We start from the raw sequence: 27,397 nt of genomic DNA, 5'->3' as shown, positions 1-27,397 counted from the left end.
CGATGTATATCCACCTTGGGGTATGAATATAAAATACTCCCACCCCGTCCCCACCAATGTTCCTGAAGATGATTTGAAGATTATTCCAAGTTGGATTTAAGGTGCTTTTGAGGCACGTGAGTCTCGATGGAGTAAGCGAGGGCCAAATAAGGGTCAAATACTGGTTTGAATCTTGGCTGTCATTTTCTGTGTACGATGGGCAGGTCCCTACAGTTTCCCAAGCCTCAGTCTCCAGCATAGAGTGCATTGTTGTGTGGATTAAGTAAAGAAATGATAAAGTATCTTATAAGACCTGGGAAAGAGGACTTTTTAAACAAAATCTGCCTTCGCCTATCTGGTAGCTAGCCAGAAAATAATCAGCCTGTGGCTCATACGAATGTTCAAAAAAAATATTTATTTATAAAAAATACAACGGGATAAGTTTATGCTGAGAAATGCAGCAATAAATACAGTTGAAGGAAACAGCAACTCTACATTGATACATTGGCACAAACAGGAAGAGCACACACACCACCCAGACCTAACTGTCTGCAGGCCGATTTTGTACACGCTCCTTTAGAAACACCACTCTGAAAAGATCTTGTCGGTTTAGGTAAGAGAATGAGTACACATATAATCACAAATGCACACGGATCAGGACTTTATTTAAAAGTTAGCAAACAATACTGTAGACATTGATATGTAAATTTCTAAAATGCTGCATCTTAAATTTAGTTGGCAAAGACCACATTTAGCTCTAAGCATGACTTTAGTCTTCCACATAGAAACCAGATAACTGTAAAAAAAAAAAAAGCTTCCTATTGTTTGAAAATCCCAGTCTAGTAAGTAGATTGTAAAAATGCATAGGTCTTTAATAAGAGAATTGGCTGTACAAGAGTACTCCCCTTTCACAGTATTCCTTTTTACTTCATATGTGAGTTATTGCTTCTGCTGTAGGATTTAACTGTTACAGCACTAAAAGGGAACTATTTAGGGAAGAGGCAGAAAAGGAAAAGGGAATGTACGTAAGGCAATATTTCTTTTAGGTACAATAAGCATAATAGTGTTTTAGGAAGACAAGATAAAAATTACTCAAGGCTAGCTTGGTTCTCACTGAATAAAAACGGGCTAAATACTGAGCTCCTCTGTGTAAATCTAATAATCAATGCCTTGGTCGCCATATTGGTAATCTCTGGGGTAGTCATCTTGGTACTCTCCATGATATTCATCTGGGTATTCTGCCTGATAATCACTATCACTAATTTCAGATCCATTTGTTCCCGTTCCTTGGCTTCCATTGTGAATGACAGGTTCTGTGGGAGCGGCACAGTATTTCGGATCATATACTTGCCGCCCAAGCCCATACACACTCATTCCTTTCTGGGAAGCAACTTTGTTGGTTCCCATCTGTAGAGAAATTGTCGAGTTGTCCACCGGTTGTAATGTTAGCTTCTGATCGTAGATGTCTCTTCTGGTACCTGGTGCTAACATCCCCGCCTGGTATTAGAACATAGTATAAAAGTGAAAACAGCAGCTAAAATCTATTCTGCTGAACATTTTCTAAGTTAGGAAATTCACATTGTGAACGCTAATGTAATAATAACTTCATTTCAGGGGTAAAGCTAGCTTATCAAATAGTCCTGATGCTGAATCTTTAAGTACCAATACTCACTGGCTTTCAAACTAGGTCAGCCCTTCCTTCAAATCCTTGCTCTGCTATAAAACTGCTAGGTGGCCTCTAAACAAGCTAATACTTTTGGTTTTAGGTTTCTCATGTGCAAAATGGAGAAAATACCACCTACTTTGGATTTAGGAGAGGATTCAACATAAGCAATGTAAAAAGCACAGCGTAATGTGGGCACCCTGGAGAGTTACATGTGAGTACCTATTATGACCACATACACTCTCCAGGCCATCCATTTCAGAAGCTCATCACACATTCAGCAGAACTTATGCCGAGCAGTCCTTAAGGCCTGAAGTCTCAAAGAGCCAGCCACAAGTACAGTAACTCATTTCTCCATTTATGCCAAGCAGACAGTCCAGGTTTAACTGGTAAAAAAGGAAACTTGAATGGCTCCTATACAAGACAATGCCACATGTGGCAGGACATCTCAACTTTAGGTCACAAGGAGAAAGCTTTTTCAAACCTTATCCCCCACTCCTGTTGGATGTGAGCCCTGCCTGCTCTCCAGTGGTTATGGGAACCTCCCTATGAGGGGCTGATTATTTTTAACAAGGAAATACTTCCATCTTGCATGGTGTTAGAATGCTGGCATTCTCACCATGCTAGAGCCCCACCTAACTCCTCCTTAGAACACCAGATCATTTTACCTACCAAGTTTCAGAGGCATTAGAAGGAGCAATTTACTTGGATCTGGAGCAAGAAATAAACTTGCTATAATAAACATATCTCTTTTCTTCTGGTTAGACGGAAAGACCAGCTGTTCTGACTGCCAACACACCATACTTGTGTTCCTATAGAAAGGTCCTCTGATTCTTTTGCTTTCTCAAAAAAACCAACTTTCCTGAAGGAATGTACTTTATACCATACAAAAAATACGTCCTTTGAACTTAGTTAAGTGTGGGATGCCTGGGTGGCTCAGTTGGTTAAGCATCCAACTTCAGCTTGGCTCATGATCTCACTGTTCCTGAGTTCAAGCCCCACATCAGGCTTCCTGCTGTCAGCACAGAGCCCTATGTCCCCCCCGCCTCGCTCCCTCTCTAAAAATTAAACATTAAAAAAAGAGTAAGTTAAGTGCTAATTTAAATGATCCTTCTCTACTCTTTTCTCCAAGTATAAAAAGGCACTGCTTACCTGGCTGGCTCCTTTGTTGGTGCCCATCTGCAGACTAATTGTGGTCTGGTCAAAAGGTTTGTCAGTTTGCATTTTGGGATCATAAAGATGCCTCCTGGTCCCATAGGCCGTCATACCTGCCTGGCTGGCGCACTTGTTGGTTCCCATCTTTGAAGTTAAAATTAGCAATGATTATCACAGGTCACCACCATATATGACAAGCAAAACTTTGTGTTCTACTAAAAAGACAGAGGGGCACAACTGACAAGTCCCTTTTTGTGCTGAGGCTAGCTAGATACAAAATCTCCATGCTTTCACAACTTTCAAGGTGCTCACTTTATTATTTTAATTTTAACGTTTTTTTAATTTATTTTTTTTGACACAGAGAGAGATGGAGCATGAACGGGGGAGGGTCAGAGAGAGAGGGAGACACAGAATCCGAAGCAGGCTCTGAGCTGTCAGCACGGAGCCTGATGCGGGGCTCGAACTCACAGACCATGAGATCATGACCTGAGCCGAAGTCGGATGCTCAACCGACTGAGCCACCCAGGCGCCCCCAAGGTGCTCACTCTAAAAAAAAAATCTCAAACAAGGTTTTAGAGGGCAGAATTATGAATAATTACCCCTGATCCTCTTCTCCCTACTGTCTATACAGCACAGATAACCAAATTAAGAGGTACTGCATCAGCCACTTGAAGGGACAGAGGCACTCTGACTAGGCAGCATGCTTTTCTACTCCAGGGGTTTGTATAAAAAGTGACAGCAAATGCCAGGTGTCTTCTCTGGCACCTCAACATGGGCTTCTTTAAAGTCTCATTGAGATCACCAGCATCTTCATGGGAAAAGGACCACATTTTATTCCTCCAACTCTCATGTCACCGGAGAGAAAGAGTGAGGAATGTGAACTCAACCAAATTCAGAGGAACAAGAATTCTTTTCTCCACTGAGAATATGGCTTTAAGGCCAACCGATATACCCAGTTCTATTAGCTGGGGACACATTTCTGATGGGTCTTTTTCCTTAAAAAGGAAGGGAGGAAAAAAAAATCATTACAATCCTACCATCCAGATATTATCTGTAAACCTTTATCTTCTCTACCTGTGTATATATTTATCAATACACATGCATGTAAATACATGTACATTCAAAAATAGGCATGTGCATCTTTAAAGTAAAATCGTGATCGCACTGACCATTGTATTTTGTAACCTGATTTGTTTTCCTTAATCTTTGAATTCTTGTGTATCATTTTTACCTTACTCTGGTTCCTTCTGTGCGGTTATAATTTAACCAGCTGACTACTGTTTGGAATTTCAGGTTTCCAGTTTCTTACCAGATACGATTTTGTAGTGTACAAAAATAAATTCACCTCACATGATGCAGTGGCCGCGAGGGCACACTTCTCAGTGGTGGTTTCGTGACATTCTCCAGGGGAACGATGTGAAGGGGAAAAAAATACCTGCACCAAGTACTTCCAGTAGTGCTTGGCTGCTGTATTGTGCAAATAAATGACTTCGGCATTGAGGTTTTATAAAATTGCCTCATTTGGTCAGTATCATTTAGGAATTTATAAAACACGTTTTCTTAAAAAAATAAAGACAATGTAATTAGGGAGGAAAAGTCATTTCCTAGAGAAACAATTGTCAAGTCTGATGGCATGCCTGAGGTTTCTTCTGAAACCATCATCAACGTCTCAGGGGCTTTGAATGGACATAAATTATATAAACCACATATCCATCCCCAAAACCTACATTAGCATGGATCTCATCCATTCCTTACTTATGAGAGACACACTTTACATGGTGAGAACTGACAATACCGAATCAAGCAGTAACACGTTGCTTACCTGCAAACCAATTACACTCTGGCCAGCTTTTAATTTTCCTTCATCAAAACGTCTTGTTTGTTTTTCTGCATACTTAACTCCGATGTCAATGGTTGTATGGAATCCTTTTGTTTTAGCCTAGACAGAAATTTGCACACTAACTAAAAAGGAACACTGAAGTGGAGATTCTGCCAATAGTTTTTCACAGAAGGAACAACAAAGAAACGCTACTGTCCGTAGATGAAGGCTTCACTAGGTAATACTCAAACTGAGGGGTTGAAAAACATATTTAAGGCCAGTCAGTAATACCTGTGGCTCTGAAATGTTAAGTGTTCTGATTAAGCTCTCTTATATGAGGCAGCTGATGTCAGCAGCCTTTCCATAAAGCTAATAATTATGGAGGAGACAGAGGCTGCTCCCCGCCTAGCCAGAACTCCCATGGGAAAGAAAAGACATAATTCATCACCAACATGGTGGGACTTTTAAAAGCAGCCATTAAAGACATATACGTACCAGACCTGCCAGAGCCACCAGTGTAGTCTGAACCTGGGTCATGTTTCCATTCTCAAAAAGATCGTTCGCTTCAAATATGTCATGTGGCTTCATGCCATAAGCTTGAATAGCCTTAATAAAGTTGCCAATATTCTCCAACTATAAAGGAAAAGAGCCATATAACTTTGGGAGCTGAACACTGACATTCACATTATCTAAACATTATAAGCCTTCGTGACTACTGTAAGATGCCAGGCAGAAAGTTACTTGGCAAGGAGTCTTGACCAGATACATACTAAGCACAGCTCTGTCTGGAAACGGAAAGAGTAAATAAAGAGTATTTTACAGTAGGTCACATAATGGTCTTTTTATTTTTACGTAGTCATTTTTTTCAGTTCTTTGAAGGCAAGATCTTCCTTAGATAGTTTTAAGAATTCTGTGATTCTGTCTGAGCTATCCAGGGCTAAAATTCTGTCAAAAGGTACAGGATTACTCACCTTAATAATTTATTATCTCAAAATATATAGTCAAAATATCCAATTTTATGTAACCACACCCATTTGTGAACTAAGACTGCCTAATATGGTGTTCTACAATCAACCATTAGTTGTTAAACTCCTTGCTTTTTCCCTTGTTTATCATTATGGTCTAGCACAAAGCCATTGTATTTCTCTGTATAAGCTGTGTCAAATCCTCTCCAAGAGTTGACAGACTAAATACAACTTCTAAGCTAAGGATCTAATAATCACAGAACTAATTCGAAGTAATTATGGAAGCAGAGTAAAAAATAAAATATAGCCATGTGCATTAATTTCTGCTAAAATGTCTACTTTAATCAAATCTTCGCTGCATAAAGAATAACCAGAGGTTGCAGGTTCAGCTGTTTACCTGAGGCCAGTTTAACGAGGACTCATTAACCTTCTTCACTGAGCCCGGCTGTAGCTTGTTTATGAGTCTGAAAAGTAAAGTACAGGTGACATTTATTGTTCATACGAAAACAAGGACTGGAATGTAAAGCTGGCTCCTTTAACATCAGTAAGAAAGCATTAAAAACATTTCTGAAATGTTAAGGCTTGACACCCTGGATTGGGAAGGAGGACAGCACGGAAGCCTTGTGGAAAGGACCAGAAGAACAGAAATGACCAAAACTTACTCGCAGAGGATTATGCCATCTTTTAAGCCCAGCTGAAAGTTGGTGCCAATGCTCATGCCTGTCACCTCTTCTATCCAGTTTCGAAGATCTTCTTCTGCCTGATGATCATACTTGGATGCGATCTGAAATACAAGTTAACCAACTTTGGAAGAATCTTCATTAAAGCATCAAAAACTGCTGACTTCAGCTTGCTCTACTTTTCTTATCCATTAAGACCACAACTGTGACATGCAGTAAATTACACTCATTGGAATTCACTGGTAAACCTAACCAACTATTACAGCTTCAGTAACTAATAAAAAACTTTGGTTAAGGCGGTTCTTAGAGAAAATTTGTACAGGGAGAGAAGCTGGGATTGAGAAGGAGAAACTATGGATCAAAACAAAACAGATTTCCACTCATGACACACAGGAAGTGACAAGAGTTAATAGCATATTACAGTATGGCAGTCGTCATATTAAATTTCAAAGATGAAGTCATTAAACACCACATTCCCAAAAAAGAGAATGGCAGGATTCTGACACATGCACCTATTTTACACAGTGTCTTAACCTGCCAACGCATCTCAGCCAATAGTTTTGCTGCTTGCAGGGTTCTGGTGTTTCTACGCCTCTATCCAGCCAAATGCACACCATGTGCATGTGCACACACATGCACGCACTCCTTGGTACTGACCGTTGTACTGTAAGTACAACTTACACTAAGAAGCTCTGTTTATGTAGTCTATATCCTATAAGCTCACAGGAGTCACTTCTAGACCCTTAGTGTACCTAGCATACTACCTGACTTCCAAACATTTAATACAACTAAAAGAAAAATTCCTTACTTAACAGAATTCTATGATAAAGGCAATTTACAAACATACATCCTATACTATTATACTAAAACCTACTACACACAGATTTTCAAAGATCTCTTCATAATAAGACCAGAAACCTCAATTTAAAAAAAAATAAAATTTACACAAAATATTATTAAAAACCAGTTCTCAAGCTATTCCTTGTCCTGGGAATATTAAAGAGGTCGGTCAACCAATTAAGAAGAACACAGCTGGAAAGAAGAGATTATGTGTCATTTTTCTTCTCACACAGGTGAAATGCCAGCAACATGCAGATCATGCCCAGGGGGATGGAGAGATGATGAGCTTGTAACTGACTGTTGCAGCATCTATGGAAATGGAAATGAACACAGAAACATTTGCTTTCATAAAACATGATTAGGTTTCATTACTGAAATAGTTTGTTGTGGAGAGGGCCCTCAAGTTCTAGTTCCACAAGGAACCCTCTCCCGAACCCTCACCACCAAGCGGCCGGGCAGGGTTTCTGATTCACCGTCTTCACTGCGGAGGGCAGAATCATTGGATTCCACTCATTACTGTATCATTTAGAGAGAAGCAGTCCTTGATCTGCATTTTCCTCCCAAGTTAGAGAAGTGGCTCTATATCTCCCATAGGCTACTGGAGGATTTATTTGAGCTGTAGATTTACTTAGCCAGAATTCTAAATGCAAATTCAATGAGTTTACATTTTCATGTTAAAATAACTAATGCTGTGCAAGGTGTCCTGGATCAAATTTTGGCCTGGAGGTTAGTTTATAAAAGGTCAGGCACAATATAAAGCTAGTACACAATGTGTGTTAACTGCCTGCCCTCTGGTACTTCCATCCCCCCCCCCCCCCCAAAAAAAAAAAAACACCACATTTATTTGGATTTCCTGCCAGTCTGGGTTACTGGATGTGGGAACAGGAAAGAAGGAGGCAGTGATGATGGAAGGTGTTGCCAACGGGACACATTCACCTCTGGTGAGCAGGAAGGAGGCATTACTCCTATTACACCTCAGATACGTATTCTTACATAATGAATGTATCTCCCCCAACATAGGGGACATATCTATTTAGATAAATGGCACCTTTAGAAAATGCAATAAATAATTTGATAGAAAAAAATTTAAGATTTTCACACTAGATTTTGGTTCTAGGTGAGTACAAAAAAAAGCTAGAAATGTGGGCGGGGGTGGGGTGTGTGTGGTATGGCTGGAAAGGGACCAGCAAAGAAGAAAAGGAAAAACCAGCACTCCGTAAGTGTTAGCTGTGGAAAACAATCTCCCAGTTGAATTTTTTTTCAAAAGCAAAACACTCAACTAGGAGTTGCATTTCAATGAATCTGAAGACAAACCTGGTAGGCTAGGGTGGGAGGGGTGCGGCCAGGGCTCTGAGCTGGCTCCACGCATCTTGCTATGGGCCCTAGTTCACAGTCAATCCATCTAGCTTCTGATCCATTTCCTGTCTACACAAAAAGAAGGCTGAATCCAATGAGCGCACTAGGTCTCTTTCCATTCTAAATTGTCTACACAGTTTGGCCAACCAGCAAAAATTAGAGGGAAATTCGTTCTCTTAATTTTTCCAAACGTAAAAATGTAAGTAACGCTGGAGGGGCTGAGGGTGTTTTGGAGGGGGGGATGAGCCCCAATGAGACAAATTTTTATTCAACAACAAAAAAACCCCTAAAAGCATATTTATGTTTCCTTTATGCAAATGTGTCTGACAGATTCAATGCCATGCCCCAAACCACAAAGTGATTACAGATCTAACTTGAAATATCCTAGCAGAAAAGCCAGAGAGAAATTCATCTTCCCTGTGGACTGTTCTCATCAAGGGAGTGAGGAGAGAAAAATCAAGGACTGGAATTAGCTGGAATTAGGGTTCAAACCCTGACTCCACCACTGACTAGTTGCAAGCTGGAGCTCTCTGGATGGCCGACTCCATCTCCAGACTTAATGCACGGCACATGCACGAAAAAAATTCATAAGCACATCCAGGCAAAGCTCAGGACCCCAAGTGCTAATCTAAAGATGAAAAGTAGGAATGCATCCCCATCCTGTAACTGTTGCTCCTGGCCTAGGATTTTACTGTAAGTAAAGGAGCAGCAAGGATTTTTCTACTCAAATACCACTTTTTAAAATAAGTGAGCTTTCTGCGGACAGCCCAGCTAAATAGAATTCAAAATTTCAGAATATGTACTTGTGAGTTTAAAAAGAAAAAAAAAAATTCCTATGAAATCATCCAGGAAAAAAAAAAATCTATTTCAAATTTTCTTTTAGCTCCCGGCCTGCAGCACTGTTCCACAGGACACAGAAATCGGACGTGCTTCCTTTAAAAGTGTATCAGAACACAACCCAAGCAAATATGGTTATATTTAATTACAGAGGATATTTTTTAAACTGTTTTATATACACAACTTGTAAAATCAAGGGACTGAGAACAATTAAAAATAAAAAGGTCTGGCCAATAACACTTATTCACTATTTCTATCTAAAAAAGCTTTAATTTCTGAACATCAGGCAGAAAATGCTGACAAGAAAACTAGCTTAAAAGATTACTTAATCTCACTTCATTAATACATCATGGAAATGTCACTCTGATTTGTTTAAAAATGACTCTTCTGGGGGGCCTGGGGAGCTCAGTCGGTTGAGCGTCTAACTCTTGATTCTGGCTCAGGTCATGATCCTAGGGTCATGGGATTGAGCCTCGTGTTGGGCTTCACGCTGAGTGTGGAGCCTGCTGGAGATTGATATTCTCTCTTTCTCTCTGCCCCTCTCCCCTAGTTATGTTCTCTCTCTCTGAAATAATAAAATAATTTTAAAAAATCACTCTCCTGAGTTATTTATAAACATCATTTTCTTTACTCTTCTTCAAGATTTATTTGATTTGATCTTCCCAAGCCACTTTCACAGACCTTCTGCCTGGGTCCCTCAAGTGCACAGCAGCGTTTCCCAGAGCCCTGCCTCCTGACCCCTCTCCCGGGGAGGTGCACGTCCGGACAACTTTGGTACCATCACTGGAGAACCCCCGCTGCAGGCTCCTAACTAAAGCTCACCAACATCCCCCTTGCCAAACACAATCAAAGTTGAAGCAAATGAGGACAGAAAAGCCTCTGGGGCATCTGGGCTGGAGGTGAAGAGAAAGCTCCTGCCAGTCATCCTCCTGGCCAGTCAGAGCTCTGCCAGTCCTGCTGCCACCCCCCTGGTATCTTCGGTTGCCCACCCCCGCTTCCTCTTGTGCTGGGGCTGCCACTCAGGCCCAGTTGGCTTCAGCCTTCTGCCCTTCCCTGGGCTCGCTCCTCAGAACTAAGAGCAACCAGTGTGGAGTCACCCTCTGGTTTAAGGGCAGCTCAATCCTTTCTAGCTGTATGACCTTTCTCCTGGATCTCTAAAATAACACTTGTTTAAAAAAAGAATAATAATAAATAAACAGTACAGAAGCATGCAGAGTGTGCATTTTCAATGGGGGTAACACGGCCCCGCAAAGGGACAACAGTGGGTTCTTGTGGTGGGAGTGAAAACAACCATAGACCTTACGGTAACCTGTGACCCTCCCCAACAAACTCTATCCCTTTGTACTAAATCTGGTGGGAGTCAAGAGGTAATTAGGAAAAACATCTAAAAACTTTCTTTGGGGAAGCAGTGATGGAAAAAAGGTTGAGGAGCATGGAGACAGTAAAAATGCACAGGTTTCTCTTCACCTCCCTCCCCTCCCCCTGCCAAATCCTCCTCCCTTCCCAGAGGTGAGCACCTGTCTGTCTGCCACTTCTGCCATGTGCACACATACATTAGGGCGAATCAAGTATAAAATAACACTACATCTCCCTTCACAAGCACAAGACCCAAGGGCCGACGCCTCAACAGTAAAGGGAGACACTAGACCAGACGAAAGCCTGCTCATTGCCAATAGCCAAGCCCTCCCAGCCAAGGAGGTCTGAGAAGTTCCCCGACAAAATCCCTAAAAGGGGATTTGGAGCAACGAGGGAAACAGAGCTTCAAAACCATCTCAACAAGTGACCCCAAAGTGCACTGTTTTATGGTGCTTCTCAGTGTAAGCAGGGAGCATTCAGCCAAAGTGCAATTTAGTAAGAAGCTGGGGGTGCACCCGTGTGAGGGGCAGTGATTATATATATAACAAGAACTGTCGGATGGCCCCGCTTACACCCAGGGATGTTCTAGATTCTTCGAAAGAATGAAGATGTGTCTTTCCCATGCACTCCTCACAATATATTCTTCTCACAGTGCTTGGTAAAACCTGGAGACGGGCAATTCCAGATCACTAGGCTCCCTGTCTCACACCACCAAGGTAACCCAGCATTACCCCAAACCCTCTAAGTACGATCCTATTCAGTGCAGCGTCCCTCTGTTTCAAGAGTTCCTGTGCCTCATGGATTCTTCCTCCAACGTCCTTCTCCATTACTCCTTCCTTCCGTCCATTATTCAAGTGGCTACTACATACCTTAGGTTCAAAGGCAAAGTCTCCGCCTGAAAAGCTTACATTCTAGTGGAAAGAGACAAATACCTATTAAATACAGTGTTAACACCCTTCCAAAAAAAATTGTAATCAGAAAGGGGATGTTTAAAATAAAGAAAAGATGCCTGGCTGGCATATGCCTGAAGTATATGACTCTTAATCTCGGAGTTGTGGTTTCGAGCTCCATGTTGTGTGTAGAGGTTACTTAAAAATAAAACCTTAAAATAAAGAACAGAACCCCCTGGGACTACCAAATAGATTTCCACCTGAAATACCACGATGCCTCTTCCCTTCTTTATCACCTGCTATATAAAAATATATTTCTTTCTTTTTATCTATCTATCTAGATATCTAGATATCCTTCATGCCCAGTGCAGACCCCAACATGGGGCTTGAGCTCATGACCCTGAGATCAAGACCTGAGCTGAGCTAACAATCTAATGCTTAATTCAATGAGCCACAGGCACCCCCCGGCATCTGCCATTCTTCATACCTCATGAAGACAATGAAGAGGCTTTAACATTTTTTTTTACCTACCTTAACCTTCCCCACCCTTGGCAAATTTTTAAAGTATTAACATTGTGGATACAACAAGCTAAAGATCACATGTCTTGAAATCAAACTTTTAAAACTTCCTAAAACTGTGTTCCCAATTCTAGTGCGACCTAAGTAAATAACAACCCTGGTGAGGGAGGTCGTCTTCCTCCCAGGACCATTGTGAGAATGAAGCCTGCTCCACAGGTAAAGAAGGGCCCATCTCAATGCCTGACACATCAGAGTTAATGCTCTCCTTTTTTAGCGGCTTGAGCACAGAAATTACAAACTATTAACCGAACTCCACTACAAACTGTTCGCTTTATTGTCTATGATTCAAAAAGTTCCACTGGGACTCATCTGGGATACTGCCCTTTGCCACTCATCAGCATGCCCACTCCTGCATGTCTTTGCATCCCCAATTCTCGTTCTTTTTCAGATTATTGCTGATGAAAAGGATAAAGTAACTACTTTTTGAAAAACAGATTTATATCTTTAAAAAAATTTTTTTAATGTTTATTTTTGAGAGAGACAGACAGAGCATGAGTAGGGGAGGGGCAGAGAGAGAGGGAGACACAAAATCTGAAACTGGCTCCAGGCTCTGAGCTGTTAGCACAGAGCCCGGTGCGGGGCTTGAACTCACAAACTGCGAGACCATGACCTGAGCTGAAGTTGGCTGCTCAACTGACCGAGCCATCCAGGCGCCCTAAAACAGATTTATATCTTAAGGGTGATAGAGGTGGGAATTCTAGAGAAAAAAATCACTTTTACGTTTGGGATAAGAAGGTCAAGGTAGATTGCATGCCTTCCTCAAGGTCACTATAGAATCTGAGACTCCTTCCACAGTCTGAACTGTGCTAAAGATCTGATGGCAAATGAGTATATTCCAGGGCTATGGAAAACCAGATCTGCCTCAGGTAAACAAGAGGGACACCTAACAGCACTTTTTTTAAATCATATTTGTTTACGACAGAAACTCTGGGAACTCAAAGTGAACATCCTTGCCAGTGAGCTTCCGATAGATGCCAGAGAAAGTTTCAACCCTGTGCTCCCCATTGTTCTGCTGTGCTTTAGCCAAATGAACCTTTATAACCTGGCTGCCATCCAGTTTCACGTGGATTCTCTTGCCCACAATTTTGCTTGGGAAAACCAAGTCCTCCAGGATCGCGTCGTGCACGCCTGTCAAAGTGCAGCTCCTGGGACACTTTTGCTTATTTTCTGTATGGCTTTTTTGAGTTGGCCGAGGCAGAATTCTCCTCTGAGCAATAAAGACAACATGCTTCCCACTGAACTTTTTCTCCAATTCACAGACGAGCCGGACTTGGATTTTCTGGAAAGATTTCAGTTGAGGAACGGGAATAAAGATGATAATAGCTTTTGGACCACCACCAACTCTAGTTTCCTTGGCTGCTGTTATATTCAGCTCCTTTAGCTGGGCTTTGAGGTCCGAGTTCATTCCCAGCTTGAGGAGAGCCTGGTATATGCCGGACATGAAGCTGTCCAGCTTCTTGTCATTGGGCCTCATGATCTTCATGCTCAAACTGAACATGGCCTTCTCCTTGGTGAGAGCGCTGGCCCAGAAAGAGCCTAAATGCATTGTAAAGCCGGGCCCTTTTCTCAGAGGTACAGCTGGACCTTCAGATCAACATGTCAGCATACGGCACCAGCACAATTTTTTCTCTCCGAACACGTATAGTCAGATAAATGCAAAGATATTATGGCTCAATGTGCCAATACTATGAAACTGACAAAGTTTTTAAAATGCCCTAAGAGGAGTTAGTCCAATGCATAAAGCAAACCGCATAACTAATAAATAAGAAAATGCAGAAAAAACAGAATGTCAACTTTGCCTTCTCTAACTAGAAAAAGACCTTCAGTTTAGAATATACAATTTAGAATATATATAGTTAAAAGTTGGACTTTGAAATTTCAATTAAACAAGGTGGGAGTGAGCACAGAGGCTGGATTCCCAGAAGAATCCAGACTCAGAAAGAACGATGAACAAAGATGCATGGATTAAACAGCTCACTGATGTGAGATGCCCTGGCAAACAAAAGAACAGGAACCTGCATGAGGGCCCGCTGCTTCCTGACCCCCCACCCGAAAGGCAAGGACCTCTCTACTATAGGCTGAAGAGCCTGGCTGTCATGCTAGAGTGGACTCCTGGAGACAGAGTGTGCAGGTACCTGGGCAGAGGTGGGTAGAGAAAGCCATCCATTGCCAGGAGCCAGCATACCTATGCAAGACACATCTAACATGCCTGTACTCTCCTTGGGGACAAGACAGGCTTTAGTCATCTTGTACCCCTAGAGCCCATGCCTAGCGCAAAGTAGGTATTCAACAAATGATTTTTCATCCATTGGTAGTAGTACCCAACTAGAGAAATGCCACAGATTTAAAGATCTATCTTGTTTCGGAAAGACATCTGCATTTGAATACTGCTGGTTTTTACAGGCGCCACATCTCCTTGATCTACCAATCTAGTAATCTTAGATGGACCACTAGGGACATATTTGTTTTACTTTCTCATAAAAGTCCCTATGTCCATGGCACTCCTTAGGTCCAGTTTAGTAACTCTAGAAGTAGGGCCTGGTCAGAAGCAACAACCATGCCCGCTGTGCTGATCTACGTCAAGGTAGGAGGAGCTTCCAGTGATATGTACCTTGAGGCTTAGATTTAGATCTGTTCTCTTCTGTCTTGGTAACAAATTAACAATTGGCAATCTGGAAACTATTGGACATACTTATCAAACGGATAGAAAATTAAATTAGGAATAGCTCAAAAGAAACACAGTTCAGATTCAGAACATCCTAACTTAATAAATTATCCCAGGTATATGTAAAATCCTGCACCAAAGTTTTAGAACTAACTCGTCATGCATACTCAATAAGCTAAACAACTCTGTCTAAAAAAAGCTAACGGTCTGCACAGGTATACAATTCTTTATAAAATACTATTGCCTGTGTTATTTGCTTGATAATAACAGCTCTATGAGGTAGCCAAGGAAAGGATTACTTAAATAAAACATGTGTGAGAGGAGCATGTAAACTAGAAAACCTTATGCAATTATCATCGCCCTTACTTTATAAAGAGGGAAAACCAACTTGCCAAGCAAGGATTGGAATCCTTTGACATGGAGGTGCCTCATCTACCTCATTACAGTGATCAAAACAGAATGACTCAGTGCTTTGTAGTCAAACAAAGGAGTTAGTTAATAATCCCACTGGACTTTGGTAGGTTAAACCATATCTGTGGCATTACCGTGATGAATTCTGAGTGCTGCAGCCTAGAAGGGAACACTGACAAATGGGCGACAGTTTCTAGAAGGGGCAAACTGAATGGGGACAAGATCAGAAAAATCATACACAGCCTATAATGAGAGACTGTTTGCCAGGAATGGCTATATATAACCTAGAAGGGACTTTGGGGGCAGAAGAAGAAACAGGCTAGTACCATCTGAATATTTAGATGAAAGTCCTGTAGAAGAGGAAGTCAATCTGTTCTGAATGCCACACTGCAGGCAGACCCAAGACAAGTATGTGGCAATTCTAAGGAGACATACAATCAGCATGTAAGGATGGAGAGCACGTGAGTGCCAGCGAAGCACAGGGGGAAGGAGACCCCCAAGAAAACCTGCTGGAGAACGTTCTCTTGCTTCGGAAGGAGGCTGGCTGGGTCTTGAATTTGATGTTGCTGTAGAAATCCTGCTGAAAGGGGAATGTCACAGAAGCCCCTCAGGTCAAAGAGATGAAAACAGGTGCTCTTGAACACTCTGCTTCCTTCACCTCACCTCTAGGATATTTGAGGGTCCGCCTCACTCATCGCTCATCAGACTTGCAGCCATCTGCCATTTTTACTGCCATCTACATCTTCAGGTACTGGTGTCCTCAGTAGGCACCTAGGTGCCTCCTGAATAACTTGTGAGTCAGCCACATGGTCGGCACTGAAACATTGTCCTTGGTTTCTCTCATTACAAGGGGCATCAAGGCAGGAAGTCTTCCTTCCATAGCTTTAGAATGTATACTCACTCCTCATCGACTATACAGCAAGTCTGCTTAGTAGGACGGGCCTTGTGACCTGAGGAGGCATGAAATCCACCTCCAAAGCCCTGAGTGTACATTGTATTTACACGGACCTCATCTCTACCAACCTGGGAAATGCTCCCTGCTCCCAGATCGCTGACCACATTCATCGAAGTGCTCCCAGCTGTCCACCCCAAAAGTGAGTCAAACACACACTGCCCCCTTACTCTGAGCTACTGTTGGGCAATGGGCAGAAAGAAGGCCAAGGAGGAGCAAGACCCCAGCCTTCTGGTCAGCCCTCAGTACATCAGGAGCTCCTGCTGGGGGCCCAGTTCTAGGTCTCAGATCTTGAATGCCTTTTCTAACCAGAGCGGAGTCTGTCCCTTTGAGAGACCTGGCTTTACACAACCGGTGAAGAACAGAGTTGAAATACCTCACTTTAGACACAGGCTAGATGCTGCTAGTGAGGTTTCACAGGAGTCTTAAGGATATATTAACTGTGCAAGATGCCAGGGCCTTTTTCTTCGCAGTGAAAATTAGATATGAAATTTCCATTCAAAAAGCAGGACGGGATTTCACATTTCCTCTTTTTAAAAAATTGTATGACCTACATCATGAAATAGCATATGAAGATATAGGATACCCAACTTGTTGAGACACTAAGTAAAAAGGTTTTTGGTTTGATTTGCTTTAATGGGGAGTGTGAAAAAAGATGAAGTCAAAAATAAGGTTCAAACACCTTCATGACACCAAGTCCTACACAACTACCACCAAAGACGGGACAGATGCAAACTATGGCCCAGGCTTCTTATACACTGCAACAAAGAAGGAAAAAGTTACAAGACTGACAGAGTTCGTTAAAAAAATACGTTTCCACATGGCTCCCTTTTCCAGTCCTGAAGCCCAAGAAGACCCCGTGATGAGGTCACACGGCGCCCTCCACATCTCAACAATAAAGCCAACTGCACATTTTACCCAACCTAATGCTATCTGAGAGCAGGGAGCAAGGGAAAATAAGTTCCTCTGGAAGCTCTGGATCCCCCATCAGCGTGCTGTGCAAAAGTCTCTTGGAGAAAAAAAAACAAAAAAGCCTCTTGGAGACTATGTAATAAAGGCTTGCTATAGACATCCAGGCACAAAAACAAAATAAACCCAACTTTGCATCCCTTCCAGATGAAGGGCCCAGGGAATGAGGACAGAGAGCAGTACACAGGCTGCAAAGGGGCCTCAGCAGGACTCAGCAGAGAGCGGCAGCTGAATCAACAGTATATTCCACAGGCAGGCGTCAGCCTGGCCGGTCCCCTCCCACTGCTGCTGCCTGCACCATCAGACCCCAGTGGCTCCGGGAAAACAAGGCCAGGAGCAAAGGAACACCCTGATTTCACATGAGGAGGGGAACACAACGGTGGTAAGGAGGAGGAGAGGTCTCACCCACCTCAGTTGTTTCCCGGTCCTCTTTCTTGCTCCTTCCCAGCTTTTCACAGTGAACCTTCTTCCTTCTATTGCTTTGGTACCACACAAAGTGCACACCAAGGCCTTCCCCTTATTTGGTCCATCAGTGGGCACACACCACCCCCTATGTTGTCTGAAAAAGTGCCTTTTCCCCCCTTTTTTGAATGCAGTTGACACACAGTGTTACGTAGTTTCAGGTATACAGCACAGTGATCCTATTTCTCTATACATTATGCTATGCTCATCACGACAAGCACTCATCACTTTTTTTTTTTTTAAGTATTATCTCCATCCCACAAGGGGCTCGAACTAACAACCTCGAGATCAGTCTCCTGCTCTACCGACTAAGCCACCCAGGTGACCCAATCTTTGATTAAACCTGCTGCCGGCTACAAACACCGTCCTGTTTTCTCTTTCATTTCATGACAAACCTCTCCATTTCCTCACTGAGTACTTCTTCCTAACATCTCTGGAAATTTCCTCTATGGAAGACCATCTCTCAGAAGGTCACCAGTGACCCCTCAGTAGCCAACTCCAGTGGCCTGTTTCTGCAGCACTCCGGAAAGCCCCTCCAATCCCCCTCCCTGTGGCCGCTTGTTAAAGAACTTCATCCTAGAGCTTCCGTCTCTGGTCTGCCTTCTCCTCTTCACCTTGAAAGATGCAAGTTCTCCCTGAGTTCTGGCTTCTGATTAAAACAGTTAAGAGCATGGGCTCTGGCAACTAAATGCTCTGGTTGAAATCCCAGCTCTACTGTGCTGGGACCTCCTCACCTGTAGACCAGAGATCATCAATAGCACTTAACATCAGAGAGTTGTTGGGAAGAATCAAGGATTTAATTCACGTTAATCATGAAGAAGTCAATAAATGTCAACCCTTACCCTTCTATGTGTGCTTTGCTGGCCACTCCTGTCCAGATACCATCAAGATTTCCTCCTTCAAACTCAGAACATCATACGAACAATCACTTGACACTATTTGATAGCCATTTTGATAAGAAATCATCTTGATGCTGCCTAGACTTTCTATTTTAAAAACTACGTATCATCAAATAATTTGTAAAAGAGATGCCCCCACCTCACTCTGCTGCCAACTCACACCTGAGTGGCGGGGTGACTGAGACAGTAGGCGTCAACAGATGTCAGTGACCCGTGACTTGATAATAATGAACTAAAACAAGTGACTTGAATTTTGACAAGCCTGCTCTGATATCGTTTTGGTTTACCACCAAGAGAACCACCTTCTCTTTCCCACCTTTGGTGGGAAGGATAAACTAATTTTTTTTAGAGCGTCATCTGGTACTACCTATAACACTTTTATGTATTAGGTCAACAGTTATGCGCTTTTCTACACAAGTACTTTTTAAGGAAATATCCACCAGAAGGGAGGTAATGAATAAGTAACCAGAATCTCTACAAAAGACTACAATTCAGTTCTAAAATGGTCGAATGATATTCAAAGTTGCACCAGTGGTTGGGTGGGGGGTAAGGGATACAGGATACTTTCACTACTTCACTGTCTGCACTCTTCACAACAAATATTTCAGTCACAAAATCAGAACAGAAAAAGAGAAGAGGTTCTCACAGGCAAGGAAGATGGTGCCCCAAGGTAGATGCACTGTGTCCATACAGAGATCACTTGTCCAAAAGTCATGGGCTCAGCAGGGATTTGGACCCAGGTCTGGCCCCAAAGCCTACGTCTTTTCCTCCACTAATGTTCTCCCACCCCCACCCCCCTGAACCAGCCCGACAGGAAGTGTCTATGCTGCACACTGAGCCTTTGGCAGAAGGCTGTGCTGCCAGCCAGCCAGAGGAGGGTTAGGCAGCAGGCTGGGCCTCTGCGGCTCCACATGAAGTCCTTTCCACTCCCAGAGGAGGAGAGGGCATCCAGAAGCAACCTCTACCACCATCACCGCATCAGACTGATGCACCATGAACATGCTGCAGAGTTCGAGAAAATGTTGATTCAAACCAGCCCATGGGGAATCAGCAGTCTCAAAGGGCGTTGCCAGCGTGGTTCAAAAGTTCATAAGAAGATATTTGGCAGAGATGTCTCAGACGAGAAACACTTTAACTCCTCCACGGGCCCCTATAAAAAGGAACCTCCTACGACAGGCATGTTTTAGAAGGTGCTGTAAGACGGAATGCAGGAAAGGGTGTCAACAGAGCAGTCATGGAAAAGAAGAAAATTTAAAAATCAAGCCCAGAGGGGAAGAAAATTCAAAACGAAAGCCTGGCTGGCAAAGCACACGCCTGTGTGTATGTGTGGCCGAGATGAGGTGGGGCTGAGGGATTTCTACAACATACAGGTCTCTCAAGAAAGGTAAGGAAAAAGCAGAGACAAATGCCTCCCAGTCTTCAGAGCAGAGAATGGGCCCATTCAGGGGGAGGGATGTGGCCATACGTGAACTCTCGTGAACTCTCGAGAACGGCCCCAGAGTTCCGGCTTAGCTGCGAAGGCCAAGGACCCTGACAAGCTCACAATATGACGTTTAACCTAAGTATGATTTCTGTACTCGATCAGAACTATGATTGCTGTTGCTATTTTTGCATTCAAAGTAGAATCACATGTTTGAATTATGAGAGACTTACTACACATGGTATTGATTATTTTCTCTCCAATTTCCTCCCATGTGAAACAAAAGGAGGGAGGGAAAATTGCGATCATGAAGCACACACTCTCTCTCCCATTTGTGGAGCCTTGTGTAGCACGAAGCAGGCTGAGAGGCGGGGGATAATGAAGAAAGATCAATGTCCAAACACTTGGGAAGGGGAGAGAAACAACGAAGTCCTGGCCAGCCCTGTCTAGCCTCTCCACAGCCAGGATCCCCTGGAAACGTGTCAGCGAGGAGAGGAAAATGGCCATAAATGCTTAGGTTATGTCTCACCCGAAAGAGTCCTTCCACACCCAAAGATCTCTTTTCCCTGCACTCCTGCCTCCAATCCCCTGGCCTGCCCACTGCAGGCCACTGATGGCACTCATACCCTGAAGCTTCCTGTTGGCAGAAGGAAGATGCTGAAGAAGTTCCCTCCCTTCCTTATGGGGGAAAACTAATACTACATCTTCTGGGCCCATGGACTTCCTTCACACAGGTCTATGCGAAGCCTTCCTAAGACCATTTGACACTAAAGGCCTCCAGTGCAACCAAGATTTAAACACAAAGGGGTAGGGGCAGGCTCAGGCGGTGGAGCATGTGACTCTTGATCTCCAGGTTGTGAGCTGAAGCCCACGCTGGGTGGAGAGATTACTTAAAAAATAAAATCTTAAAAATAAATGAATAAACACAAAGAGGTAAATATGTTCATCAGTGCACTGTGGAGGAATATGAGCCCTATCTGAAAGCAAGAAATGAAAGAGGCATCTTATCTTGTTTAACAGAAATCTATCTCTTAAGAAGAAAAAGCCAAATAATAACATGGCCAGAAAGCAAAGCCTCGAGCTCTCCGAGAAGCACCTGGCTCTGGGGGCAATGTGGACACAATGAGAACAGGCTTCGAACCCCGGCATTTCACAGAGGGAGCACAGGCTACCAGGGGAAGGAGTCCTGGATAAGGACTCTAGGGGCAGATCATATTCTGGACACAGAAGTGAAATCCAGAGGTATTGTTTGGCATTGTGGTCCCCTATGTGCCAGAAGCCTCATTCAGATACAAACAGATTCCTGAATGAATGTCCAAGTCTTGGAGATAATCTCAATATCTAGAAAACAAGAGAAGCTCAGTAGAACACAGGACTGAACGTAACCAGCAGAGAACCAGCCAGCAACGTGGAACAATGGCAAACATTTACATGATGTGTGCTTATAGTTCCAGGCATGATTCTAAACACTTTACAAGGGCTGTCTATTTTACTTCTCCCAACAACCCTATGAAGGCAGGTATTTCCATATCCTTATTTTGCAGATGAAACACAGGTTACTTGCCCAGAGTCGCAGAGTAAGGGGCAGAAACAAGATTCAAACGCAGTCTCCGTAGTCCACGGTCTTAGGCACGAGAATCTACTTTCTCACTGACAAGAACCAGGTATCTTCAAGTTCACAAGGATTCCCACGGTCATATGTTTTTATAAAATCTGCCAGGTATTTTTGTATTTCTGGGAATGACTGACATGTTCCGCCCTCCCACACTGCATATGCTTCAGGCCCCACAACCAGGATCTACTCTGGGCTCAAGAAATCCTTAACAAAAACCTGAGCACAAGGATGTGTGAATAACAGCTAAAAGCCCAGTATGGCCAGGAGTTTAGGGTTAGGAAGAACCAACACACACAGAATATATGCTGTAGGAGGCTAATGCCTAGAATAAAATGAAACTTGCCAAAAAACTCTAAGGACGAGCCCTCTCCCACCACCTAGTCATACTGAGAGAGTAAGTTAAGCATTTTCTCATTCTGCTGGGTGTAATGGTATAACTGGCTAAAAACCAAAGCCACCCAATTGTGCTTCATTTTCTTCTTTTTTTAATGTCACAGATAATAGTGATCGGTTCATAAAACACTTTTAGGTGAAAATACTCACTAACCCCCATGATCCGAACCTGGAAGGGAAACGGTACAGGGGGAAGGATGCACCTCTGGTTGATGACAGTACTTGTGACATCTTCCTCATCAAGTTTTGTTTTTTTTTTTTTTAACGTAAACTCTACACCCAACATGGGGCTCCAACTCACAACCCTGAGATCAGTCAAGAGTCACATGTTCTACCACCAACTGAGCCAGCCAGGCACCCCATCAAGCTTATTTCTGAAATCTAAAGGGGTGGATAGAGACAGACAAATAGTACAATTTCCACAAAGGAAAGAGTGTAAAAAGCTGTGGGTCACAGCACAGTGAACTTGATAATGATCTTCATTAAAATTCCAGAGTAAATATGTCTCAGCATTTTAGAGAAGAAACATGGTACCCCTTCTCAATTTAGCAAATGTATTTGCTTAAACTGTTTTGGTCCAGAGAGGGGGAGGAAAAAAAGAGGGCAGGTAAACCACAATGGCATCTCCCACACAGGAGGCCAGATCCACTGAGTGACCACTTTGCAGTGGTCTTTGGGAGATGCAGGTATCCCACAGAGCCTTACAGAGGGGCCTTCTACTGTTCCTCCCTAATCTGGGAGTCTAAGAAAGAGCCTCAGCAAAAGCACAGGAATTATCTTGCTAATAAGTTTTCCAGTATAACATTAATAAAACAAACTGAAGAAAAGCAATCTGTGAAAATCACCTTGTCCTTCCAAATTATCACATTGCACTACAGAATTCTACTGCGAAGAATAATAGGGTTAACTTCCAATTTTTAAAGATGGTAAAATCTACTCCTGATGGATAAATTCATTAAATCAACAAATACTTATTAAGCATCAACTATATCCCAAGTTGTATTCTGAAATACAGATCTTGACGTAGCTCATCAATGAATAAGACTGGAACCCCTATGGCTGGTGGAAAGAGACCGTAAAGAAAAGCTTTGAATTAAAAGCCTATGTCTGGGGACGCCTGGCTGGCTCAGTCAATAGAGCATGCGACTCTTGATCTCAGGGTTGTGAGTTCAAGCCCTACATTGGTTGTGGAACAACAAACTAAAGCTAGACCCAGCTACATTTTTACCATGATTCCGGTGCTCTACCAGGCAGACCACCTTAGGGTGCAATCTGCGGCTGGAGTCCACAATCACCTGGGGTTAATGTGATCAGGAACACTCTTAGAGCAACTGCTTGTCCAAAGGCAGGCTGGCTGGCAGGCCTCGCGGGACATTTGGTCCTATTTGTTACTATATGATTGTTTAACTTACTCTTCAGTGATTTACAATTTTAGTAGTAAGTCTTCCAACATGATTTTTAACCGTTGAGGTCTACCATTGTTGCAACCAAGAAGATTCCGCAAGAAGCTATTTTGCTCAAACCATACATTCCAGGTGAGAAAACTGTGAGAACGCTCATTCCAGTTCCCATTCTTCTTAATATTTCAGAGAGACGACCCCCCTCAAAGATACGGAGGTAATTTCAGCTCCACCCACTTCCTCCACCTTCCCTGGGACCTATAAGCTCCCCACAGCATTTGCTGTGAGCCCAGGGAGGGTATGCTTCCCTGCATCCTCAACTTTACAAGGAGGTCTACTGGCTCCAACATCTTGTTCAGAGCCAAGCGTCAGGAAATGCTGTGCTTTCCTTGAGGACCCGTCATGTTTTCTCACAGCTTAAAAGGCACAAAACTGTTTTCCTTTTCATTTTGGTCCCCAAAATGCAGTGGGGGGTCTGGCTCAACCTTACTCCGTTCTTTCTTCCTTTCTATTTCTTTCTTTCTGTTTCTTTCTTTTCAGGACCTTACTACTTTATGAGTGTTTCCATATCCCACAGAATTATCTACACCAGCTTCCGTGTTATCTGTATTATCCCTGACCCTACTATTCTATTAAGATCTTTGCAGATTGCAAGTTATTGACCCTTTTGTTGTTTAAAGATGCAGTTCACAGTCCATGCTGAAAGATTCTACTTTTTTAGGCTGTTTTCAAACTTTTGCCATTAAAAAAAGAAAAAGTAAGTCTGATATGTTTTGCCATGTATTATCTATCATCTTGTCAAATAAATATCTTAAGTTTACAGATTTTTCCCCTGCACTTTTACTAATTAAAAGTACTTAAGATCAAAGATTTCCTCAATTCATTGACGAACTGCTTTCACAGCTGGAATATAAAAAGACCAAAGGCTTATTTAATAGAAATGGAATACTTACAGAGTCAGTGACAAGTCTAAGAAATAGAATATCGATACTAATTTTCAATTACTAAGAACTAATAGCTACAACATAGTCACCGAGTACGTACTACAAGCAGACACATCTCACCGTAGTGTTTAGGGTTGGTAACTATAATTTCCCCCATTTTACTGATTAGGAAACTGGGACAGAGATACATCCATGAACTTGCCCAACATCATACAAGGCAGAGTGACAGAGGGAGGACTAGAACCCATGTCTGCTTGAATCCAAGGTCTGTTCCACACTGCTTCCTGAGGACGTTTGTACTTTTTCCACTTTGTTAAATGAAGTTTTAAGAGGCGGGAAAAACACACCTTACATTTAAGCAACATATCAGTTATGCAATACATAAAGAAAACAGAGGAAGAAATCAAAAAGTGTCCAAACCAAGCAGTGTCAAAGTTCATGTTCCATATACCCACTCCTCTGTTGGCACTGTGTCCACAGCTGAAATGCAGTATCTCATACAAAAGCCTTACCAAACATGGATATTTGATTTCCAAGCCCAGAGCAGATGAAAACAGCATTGGATGAGTAATTACAATGTCAAGAAGTGACAGGTGGACAGCAAAAGTGGGGAGGGTGGGCAGACAACAGTGACTGGTAGTAGAATATCCCTAACTACTTCACTAAGATATCACTTTGAGAGTTTACATTCTTAGAATATTCCAACTCTCTTCTGTGATCTTGAGCAAATCACACCCTTTCTGAGCTTTGGCATCCTGACCTATAAACGATGTTGGATAGCCCCAGCAATCCCTCCCACCTCGAGGGGCTGCTGTGCTGTTAAGATCAAAAGACTTCCTATGAAAGGGTACTGTATGAAGGGCCCATATAAATGAATGGGGTAGTTAAAATATGCCTTTTGTGCTTAAAGGAATAAACCCGCAGTTATAGAAACTCGAAGCTATAACTTTCCAAAGGCTCTGAAAACTGAGGTTTTACTGTTTTTAAAAATGTACAATTACAGTGACCTAGCCAGTGTGTGCAATTCCTTCAGTCTGCTCAATAAAAAGGAGGAAAAGGGCAGAAGCTGCTTCATTAGTCAGCAAAAAGAAATTAATACGAATATGAACATCCAAGAAAAATAAGTCACTTGAAGGACTGCCAAAGTTATCAGGACCTCATTTACAATGCAAAAGGTAGAGACTCAACCGTTCAACCGTCCCCAGCCAAGAATCACAAGGGCGAATTAAAATTAATGTGTACACGCCAGGCCAGGGTATCACATCCAACAGTTTGGACATGCGGATTCCTCTGAAAGGATTCCTAAAGCTCCATTTGTAAACCCTGGAAAGAACCGAACAATCAGACACAAACCATTTCTCTGTCCTCTTAAAAAAAATGTTCAGGAAACTATTTTCGAATAAGGGCAACGCACTAGACAAAGTAAAGAACCCAAACGTTCCAATGTTGGATTCGTAGGTTAAAATCAACTCTTTCCCTCAAAGACTGTTCAGAATTTATTAACTGAATCAGGATGCGCAGGCTGTAACGGGGGGGGGGGGGGGGGGGAGAAGAGCTATAACTCTCCCTTGGGGTTTGACAACGGTGCGCTTCATTGCCTCTATATAATTCACTCCACACCGCGTGCACCCTCAACACTGGGATGTTGCAGCTTTGACAATGCCAGCGTATTCTACCAGCGGTCGGACGGTGCGGTGGCAATCCTGACGTGCTTCGGCTCCCGGGAGGTTAATGGGAATTAAACCACAGCAGCCCTCCTTTGTGGCGCTTTGGCCAGAACAGCAGAAAGGAGACAATGAGCGTTCTGTGCGCAGTTCCGCGCCGATTGGCTGCTCTCTCCCCCCAGAAACCCCTGATGTCATGGGCTTGGAATGCAGGGAGGGAGGGAGGAAGGAAGGAGAGGATTTGGGGAGGGGGGACGCCTCTCATCTCTTTCCCAGACCAAAAGTCCCAAAGATAAGCCCAATGCATTCCTAATGCTAGGCAGGGGCAAAGCTGAGAGTTTCCAAACGCAAATCACTCCACACTACAACCCGCCTCGGCAAACATACCCAAAACAAAAGCAACCCACGAAAATATCCTTGATACCGTTGAAGTCTAATGTACTACAAACTTCGGTTTTACAAAAAATCTCAACTCTACAGCAGATACCGCTTCCAAAGCGGCGCACTCAGGCTTTGTCTCTGTTTTCCGCAGCAGCAGCAGTTAATTTGCCTCAAGGCACCGCAATTCGGAAACTGTGAAGCGTCCGGGGGTCCCTGGGGTCGGTGGACCGCTCAACGGCCCCCCTCCCCGGGAAGAGGCAAGGAACAATGGGGGGCCCAGTTTGGCCACGTAACCGCCCGACTCGGCTTGTGGCTGAATTCGGCCGGGGGGTTGGGGTGAGGGAAGACGCACGGTCCGGCAGCAGCCCAGGCCCGGGAGGACGGCGGGGGCTGCTTGCCGGGTCCCCAGCCGCGCCGATGGGCCCCACCTAAGGGCGAATGACCAGGCAGGAGCGCCCCCTTCCCGGAGGGGCGCGTCCTGCAGCCACGGACCGGCTCCGGTAGCTGCAGGCCGGCGCTGCGGGATTCCAGGAGCCCGGGAACCCACCGCCCGCCGCCAGTCCTGGCTCGCGGCGCTGAACAAAGCCAGGAGAGCGCGCCTGGGAGACCGGCGCTTCGAGCCCGGGGCCAGGACCGAGACGCGCGGCCACTCTCGCGCCGCCCCGACGTCTCCTCCCCGCGTAGCCGGACAGCCACCGCGCGCAGAGGAGAAGAGCGGCCCAGCGCCGCCGCAGTCCCAGGGACCCTCGGGCGGCATCTAGCCTCCCACCCCTCGCCCTGGGCGTGGCCGCCCCACCAGAGCCCGGGCGTACCTTGTTCTTGACCTCGGCAGAGAGCCCGTAGGAAGGGCCCTTGTTGAAGTGGGTCATGGTGGTTCGCGAGGCGGGAAGAGGCTGCGCTCGGGTCTGGGGGTTTCTGGTACTCGTCTTCCCCGCTCCTGGCCCCGAGGAGTGGCCGCAGCGCGAGATGCTCGGAGCTCGCTCCCCTGGGCGGCGCAGGAGACGCCCAGACGCGGCGGCGGAGCGCGGGCGGTGCCTCGGCGGCTCGGTCCGACTGGGTCCCGCAGAGCCTCCCGCTCTGCTCCCGAGGCCCCCACGAACTGC

The 27,397-nt window shown here is 43.9% G+C and overlaps 3 protein-coding genes across 9 annotated transcripts in view; 1 reads left to right on the top strand and 2 right to left on the bottom strand.

The window, feature by feature from the left end:
* SLC44A3 (solute carrier family 44 member 3) overlaps nt 1-10,479 on the top strand; it is a 116,681-nt gene extending 106,202 nt beyond the window's left edge. For 4 of the 7 annotated variants that reach the window (XR_007154596.1, XR_007154600.1, XR_007154601.1 and 1 more), the window contains one exon: nt 1,746-2,800. The gene's annotated coding sequence lies outside the window, so the exon portion shown is untranslated. Of the gene's footprint in view, nt 1-1,745; nt 2,801-6,161; nt 6,269-9,936 lie in introns of those variants that run through there. The other 3 variants (XR_007154597.1, XR_007154598.1, XR_007154599.1) reach the window with 3 other exon arrangements.
* On the bottom strand, nt 376-27,397 carry CNN3 (calponin 3). The gene is made up of 7 exons (XM_047869642.1): nt 27,107-27,397; nt 6,244-6,365; nt 5,979-6,045; nt 5,112-5,249; nt 4,620-4,736; nt 2,795-2,941; nt 376-1,476 (listed from the first exon to the last, which is right to left on the bottom strand). The coding sequence occupies exons 1-7, from the start codon at nt 27,161-27,163 to the stop codon at nt 1,135-1,137; spliced, it is 990 nt and encodes a 329-aa protein (XP_047725598.1). The 5' UTR covers nt 27,164-27,397; the 3' UTR covers nt 376-1,134.
* On the bottom strand, nt 12,665-27,086 carry LOC125172116 (40S ribosomal protein S7-like). The gene has a single exon (XM_047869643.1). The coding sequence runs from the start codon at nt 13,663-13,665 to the stop codon at nt 13,033-13,035; it is 633 nt and encodes a 210-aa protein (XP_047725599.1). The 5' UTR covers nt 13,666-27,086; the 3' UTR covers nt 12,665-13,032.

This window comes from Prionailurus viverrinus, chromosome C1, assembly GCF_022837055.1.
Source record: "Prionailurus viverrinus isolate Anna chromosome C1, UM_Priviv_1.0, whole genome shotgun sequence".
NCBI classification, from domain to species: domain Eukaryota; kingdom Metazoa; phylum Chordata; class Mammalia; order Carnivora; family Felidae; genus Prionailurus; species Prionailurus viverrinus.
Note: the sequence above shows the minus strand (reverse complement) of the source record. Positions and strands in the feature narration are given on the sequence as shown.